General features: G+C 39.7%; 1 protein-coding gene across 1 annotated transcript; it reads right to left on the reverse strand.

Annotated features, from left to right (window-relative positions):
• Positions 1 to 312: 312 nt before the first annotated feature.
• On the reverse strand, positions 313 to 7,346 carry arv1 (ARV1 homolog, fatty acid homeostasis modulator). The gene is made up of 5 exons (XM_062044912.1): positions 7,194 to 7,346; positions 4,129 to 4,248; positions 3,875 to 4,028; positions 3,585 to 3,809; positions 313 to 3,509 (listed from the first exon to the last, which is right to left on the reverse strand). Exons 1-5 carry the CDS (start codon positions 7,287 to 7,289, stop codon positions 3,382 to 3,384), a joined length of 723 nt encoding a protein of 240 aa, XP_061900896.1. The 5' UTR covers positions 7,290 to 7,346; the 3' UTR covers positions 313 to 3,381.
• Between the last annotated feature and the right edge of the window lie 156 nt (positions 7,347 to 7,502).

Raw genomic sequence — 7,502 nt, forward strand, 5'->3', positions numbered from 1 at the left:
TCCTTAGGCAAGACACTTCACCCTTTGCCTCTGATGGCTGCTGGTTAGCGCCTTGCATGGCAGCTCCCGCCATCAGTGTGTGAATGTGTGTGTGAATGGGTAAATGTGGAAATACTGTCAAAGCTTGAGTACCTTGAAGGTAGAAAAGCGCTATACAAGTATAACCCATTTATCATTTATAGCAGCTGCTCCGTAGCTAGCTTACCGCTGTGAGCAAGGTGATGTGTCACTACGCCAGAAAAGTAGTCCCTTGGCATTAGCTCTCACAATAACAATAGCTTGGTGTATATGCAGGCGACAGAATGCAAATATTGTTTTGGGGGGTTTTATAGGTGTAATATATGACTTGTTGGCCGCCTCTGCAAGCAGTTTTTCATTAATTAGAATGCACAGAAAAAATATATGCGTGTTCATGTTTCACATAAGGATTGTGAGTGATGAGCAAAAAAAATAAACTGATTTTCTTTAAATGAAATTGGATTAAGATATGATCCAGATAGCACATCTTGAAAATGGTGGAAAGCATTGCATGATTGTGTAGATAAACCTGGTGTATCCCATGTTCTGGACATTTTTGGGGGGCATAAATATGTCAACTTTTCCCCAGAAATCCATCCATCCATCCATTTTCTACCGCTTGTCCCTTTCAGGGTCACGGGGGGTTCCCCAGAAATTGAAGAAATACAATTATTTTGCTCACATTGGTGTCTCAGGAAAGGAAAGAAAGATTTGAATGAAATTAGTGTAGCAACAAAAAAACACATTTAATTTGAATCTGATCCAGATTGACCAGTGTGGTTTTAAAAATACAAATGCATGTATTTCACCCCGCATATTCTTTGCTCCAGTTAAATTTGAAGTTATATTTTTCTTAATCCTCTCACTTCTAAAATCCACCATGAAATTGAAAGAAATCAATAGTGTGTGAATGTGAGTGTGAATGTTGTCTGTCTATCTGTATTGGCCCTTTGATGAGTTGGTGACTTGTCCAGGGTGTACACCGCCTTCCGCCCGAATGCAGCTGAGATAGGCTCCAGCACCCCCCGCGACCCCGAAAGGGGCAAGCGGTAGAAAATGGATGCATGGATATTCTTTGCTCCAGTTAAATTTTAAATTATATTTTTCTTAATCCTCTCACTTCCAAAATCCACCATGAAATTGAAAGAAATCAATACATAAAAATGTGCTTGCACTGGTATTGAAGTAGTCTTGTACAAAAAGATGACCCAAAAAATGTTTTAAAAAAAAAATGGCATTGCAATGTTAAACCAAATATAATTAAATATTAAAAATAAAACGTTTTGATATTAAAAATACAAATGCAAGTTTGTCGATTAACCGGGTGTATGATTTGTTCTTTTTCCGGTTACATTGTATGTTTACGTAACATTTTTCTCCCTCCCAAAAAATATGAAGAAACATAATTAAATGTTTAACTCATTTTGATTGGTATCTCAAGTAGTGTTCAGAAGACAGAAGAAAAATAAATATATTTCATAAAAGTCGACTAAATTGCGACAATTTTCAGTACAGTGGAACCTCGATTTAACTAATTTAATTGATTCTTGAACATGGTTGGTTCGCAAACCGAAAAGAAGCAGAGTTCCTAATAAGAAACAATTTTAACATGAATAATTGGTTTCAGTCTCGACAAAAGTCCCTTTTTTATCAAAAAAATTCACACTTTGAAGACACCATATTGTATATGTATGTACAGTATCCATATCAAACCAACAAAACAAGGGGATAATGTTTCAACAATCTCTTTTTGATCCAAAAAAAGCAACAACAGTCAGCCTGGTATATATTGTATATATGTTATAGACATAATATAATATATCTGTATATATATTATTCTGTACACATTAGAGATTAAAGTACCAATGATTGTCACACACACACTAGATGTGGTGAAATGTGTCCTCTGCATTTGACCCATCCCCTTGGGGAGCAGTGGGCAGCAGCGGCGCCGCGCCCGGGAATCATTTTGGTGATTTAACCCCCAACTCCAACCCTTTGATGCTGAGTGCCAAGCAGGGAGGTAATGGGTCCCATTTTTATAGTCTTTGGTATGACTCGGCTGGGATTTGAACTCCATATGTATATATTCGTATATATGTTAGATTTTGTTATCGCTATATTAGTCTATTTATACCTGCATTGTCCTTTCCATCCTTACACTTTCCATCATTGTAACTGAGCTACTGTGTTGAACAATTTCCCTTGTGGATCATTAAAGTTTGTCTAAGTCTAACTGTCAAAGCGTGCACACATTCAAACGTCCCTTTGCCTTTGGCGCTCTCCAAAACGTAATCAACCATGTTACTACAAAAAAAACCAAAGGAAAATCCTTTTTACCTTGTGTCTGTGATTTTTTGTGGCTTTTTCTTTAATAGTCTGGGAGTTTCGGATTTGTAAACGGCGATCCTTCATCGGTTTGTGTCCCGGTTGTGCCTTCTCCTCAGGGATATTTCCCCCCCCCCCCAAAAAAAACAGCCTGGTTTAATCAGAGTTAAAATTTTGCTGCGATAGAATCCCCCTTCACTGATGAATATCCTCAAGTGCTTGATAAACACCTCCGCTGCAGCTTTGTCGGAGCCAGCAGCCACGTAGTGAACGCCAACTCCCCTTCTTAGACTTTTCCAACCACCTACGGTTCTCCCTAAATTGTTCTTCCGTGCTGGCTCAGCACTTTTGGATATCAAGTCACCATATAAATGGCGAGCCTTTTCGCACATGATAGCCTCGGAAATGCTATTACCTGCTGGCTGCTTCTTATTTATCCACACGAGCAACAGCTTTTCACCTTGGTTTTGCACTTTCTCTCTGTCCTTGCGAATATATTTAACCCCCTTGGCAAAGTCAGCAACCATATAAATGTCCTTTTTTTATAATGGTTGCAATTTTGGAATTAGTTTCTTCCATATTTGCGAGCCAATCTGTGTGCCATTGGTGGTGTCGCATTCTACTCTTCGTATATATGTAAATAATGTGACATGAGGCCCCGCCTCTTTAAAATGGCTGTGTGTGCCGGAAGTGATGTCATCAAAATGACAGCACCCAATAAGGCTTCCAGCAACAGACAAAATGAATAAATAAATGAATGAAGCATTTGTACCTTGAAACATTGTCCAACAGAGACATATTTGGCTAGATCTAACAAATAGAGGCGTTCGTAAATCGAGGTTCCACTGCAACTCTCATTTTGGCAAAATCTTTTCATTGGGCGACCATGAAGAAATGACACTTTGATTGAATGTAAAGTAGTCAGTGTAAATCCTCAAAATAAATCAACAGTCTGTCTGTGCTTTGATGCATTTTTAAAAAAGTAAATCAGGTTCTCAGTAAGTCCATCATCCCTGAGATGAATAAAAAAGGTGTTCAATCGAACACGGACGTGTCCTGGATGCTCCACGCGAGCCACTTACAGGCCTGAATGACGGACGTCTCTAACAGCAGGCCCACGCCGATGGCCGACAACGCCAGACGCCTTCTGCAGTTGAGAATCACTAAGGAGAGAGGACAGAGAATTAAAGACACTTCCTGTCGATCGAGCATGCTCTGGTGCAGGTGCACTTGCTGACCTCTGACAGCTTGACTGTTGGAGGTGAGCACAAAGAGCTTGATGAATCCCAGGCAGAGCGGCGAGAAGTCATGCTCCCAAATGACGACGGGGACGAGGAGGACCTTGCCGTAGCAGGACAGGAGAAGCGCTCGCAGGAGTACGCCAAACTCCACGTCGGGACCCTTAAGGCAAACTGGCACCGCCCAGAGGAAACACAGCACGCCACCGCAGAACGCTGACAGCTCTGCATGGCGAAGCACAATAAATACTTCAGCTAAAGTCTACTTCTATCCGCTTCAATTGTCTTACCCAGTGCTGCTAAGGCAACCATGCCGTAGAATTCCCATTCCTTAGTGTACCTGATAATGTCAGCGGGGTCACCGCTTGGCTCCGAACTGTGCAGCAAGGACCACCTGAGGTAGGCCTCGCACAGCACGCAGAACATGCACAGCTTCCAGTGGATCTACAATAAGGAATAGTTCATGAATTGATTATTAATTATAGTCCACATTTGTGGTTAATGGGAAACTTTTTCCCTTGCATGACTGCTTTTGGCTACTTACATCCATGCTCGTGTTGAACAGAATGTGTCTGAACGCCTGCGTCTTGCACAAGATGGCATCAATCAATATGATAACTGGATCATATTCTATATATTTGTCCACTGGCTTCTGACATGACGCCTAAGGTAGAGAAATAACAGTTAAAAGACATAGATGTTTCCTATGGTTATGCAGTCTATACATCATTAAACCACTTTGATTTTGTACACATATAGCAGAGCTTGAAATTGCATGTCTATGTAAAGTTAGAACATTAGAGACGTCAAACCAGTATCGGATCGATACTAAAATGTACAGTATCGCCCACCCCTAGTTTTGAGTGAAGCAACAGCTGAAAAGCCTATCTCACACAGACAGGCCCGGCCCTAACCAATCTGGCGCCCTAGGCAAGATTTTAAGTGGCGCCCCCCCCCCACACCACACACACACATCGGCAGTGAAGTGTATATACCAGGGGTGGGCAATTAATTTTCACCGGGGGCCGCATAAGCAACCCGAGCACTGCTGGAGGGCCACACGACAATATTTCAATTAAATTTTGCTCAATATTATTTTTGATATACCGTAAGATAAATAATAATGATGATAATAATAATAATAATTTAATTTAACCTAACTTAACTTTATACAAAAGCAGATTGCTTTTGATGGTCACTTTATCCTGCATTATCCAACATTTTTCCCCATCAGATTTGGACAACCACCTGTTGTTAAAAATAGTTTTTAATCATATTTATTTTATATTGTTTTTTATATTGGTTTTATATGTAATTGTTTTTTCTTTTTATTCAGTCATTGGTGGAGCTAAGGATAATATTTGATAATATTTAATATTTGTGCAGCACTTTGGAAACATTTTGTTGTTTAAATGTGCTATATAAATAAAGTGGATTGGATTGTCACACCTGCCAGCTTGTCCCAACACCCATTTACCTCTGTGAACAAGTCATTACCTGTGGTTGTCTCTTTAATTGACTGCATCAGAGCTCTCATCCAAAGTTAGCGAAAAACAGTCCATGTCTCCGGGCATTATCAGCGCAACAAAGTCCAATAAGCACTCCTTAATAAACTCTCCGTCAGAAAACGCCTTACTTTTTCTGGCGCTTTTGTGAGAAATGACGAAACTTGTCCTGATGGCTGCATCTCTGGGGGTGTGAAATATGGCACAAAGTCCTTGTTGGGTTTGCAGTTTTACCATCAACGCATCAGCCTCCCTTGCGCGCGCTTCATCAGACACATTCCGGTATTTTCCCTCGTGTTTCTTCGTGTAGTGGCGATTAAAATGATATTTAAACACAGCAACCTGTGTACCACACATTAAGCACACGGCTTTACCATTAATTTATGTAAAGAAATACTTGGCAGTCCATGTCTTGTTGGAAACACGCCATTCCTCATCAACTTTTCTTTTTTTAGCGTCTCATCACTTGTCTCTATGCACCTTCACTCACAGGTTCCCCCCGGACATACGGCATAAATAACACATTTCAAAATAAAAGCAGCACAGTTGTATTGCGCGCACGACATAGATGTTTTTTAAACTTTATTTTGTAATTTGTAATTGCGCCGTTCAATTCACTCACAATCGCACACGCGCATACGTCCACACGGAAGTAATACAAATAACACTTTTCAAAACAAAAGCAGCACCGTTGTATTGCACACTCGACATAGATACTTTTTTAAATGTATTTTGTAATTTATGATTGGCCTCACGCGGGCCGGACAGGGATGCGCAAAGGGCCGGATGCGGCCCGCGGGCCGTACAATGCCCAGGTCTGGTATATACTCACAAGAAACCGAATAGCTTTGTCTTTGACCTTTTTTTTTACTTAAAGAAAGCAAATTAACAATCAGAATAGTCAACAAGAATAAAAAAAATATGGATAAATAAATGAATATAAAAAATGAATATATGAAATACAATATTTTTTACATACATAAACACAAAATAAAACGTGTCAACAAGTTGCATAAAATAAATTAAAAATACAATATAAATAAGGCACTGCACAAAACAAGATATCAAACCAGTATGACTTTAACAACTATATTACAAAAAAAGGGGATCCTACAGAGTTCTCTATTTGTGCTTTTTAATATTGCATTAACTAGAATGACTTACAAATTACTGTACACCAGGGAGTACTGTAATTACCTAACGTTACATTATTATTTTCCATAACAATTTAGCCCCCTCCACAATATTAACCCGACGTTAAAACAGAACTAGCTATTTATTGATTAGCTATTGCCGAACCATGTAACATTAGCTTAATGCTAAAAAGACAGGTTACTATCACATTCTGTAACAGACAAATAATTTCATGTAGGCTAACGTTACCTACCTGCTACCTCTGTCTTTTTCTCGTTTCTCCCCTTCTTTTCTCCCCTGGGCACCTGACAGTTTTGGCCGTTTTGACATCTTGTGTTGATTTTTTTTATGTGGTGACGTCCAAAAAGAGTCATGATACGGGAAGGGGGAGGGCGCGTAATGTTGTAACAAATAATATTTCTATTAAATAGGCTTTACTTTGCATTTTAATTAACGTGGGATTATTTTATGTATTTAGAAATAATAGCACCAACTTTTTTTTTTCTTTTTTTCCTTCAACATTCGTGGCACTGGCGTGGCGCCCCCTGATGGACGGCGCCCTTAGCATTTGTCTATACGGCCTATGCCACGGGCCGGCCCTGCACACAGATAAGATGTGCCAAAGGGGAAAAGAATGGACACAGCTCTCTGCCCGATGAGTGGATGATTAGCCTGCTATCCATCCGCGCGAAAGTTTGTTCCGCTTAGCCCCGCCCCCACTAGTTACTGTTGCTATGTCTGTCAAACTTTCGCTCCTACCTAGAAATTTAAAGCCTACAGGAAAAATAAGTAATTTACATTTATTTATATAGCGGATTTCACAGACAGAATCACAAAGTGATTTACAGTGTGTATAGAAAATGAAGCTGCTCACTCACTGAGTGAGCAGCTTCATTTGGTTAGCTAGATAGCTAGCGTCATTAACACACAAAGCGTACTCCAAATATACAGGTATAAAAATGTAACTCACACATAACGTTATCTTCAGTATGCCGTTACTGTAATCTCTGTGCAGCTCAGTCGCCTTTTCGTTGCATTCTATGCACCTGAAGTCAGCCTGCCCCATTTTACAGCTAGCATGCTACACCGGAAGTAAATATTGTGCCTCTGATATAATTTACCTCCAAAATAAAAGCATTAACATTGGAAAAAACGATCTAATTTTGTCATGTCAAATTTAGAGTGACGGTGTGTGATGAAATATGATGTACCGTCGTGTTTTTGCTAAATTATGATGAAAGTTAAAACACAATGAAACCTTTCATTAAACATGTAACAA

This window comes from Entelurus aequoreus, linkage group LG04, assembly GCF_033978785.1.
Source record: "Entelurus aequoreus isolate RoL-2023_Sb linkage group LG04, RoL_Eaeq_v1.1, whole genome shotgun sequence".
In the NCBI taxonomy this organism is placed as follows: Eukaryota; Metazoa; Chordata; class Actinopteri; order Syngnathiformes; family Syngnathidae; genus Entelurus; species Entelurus aequoreus.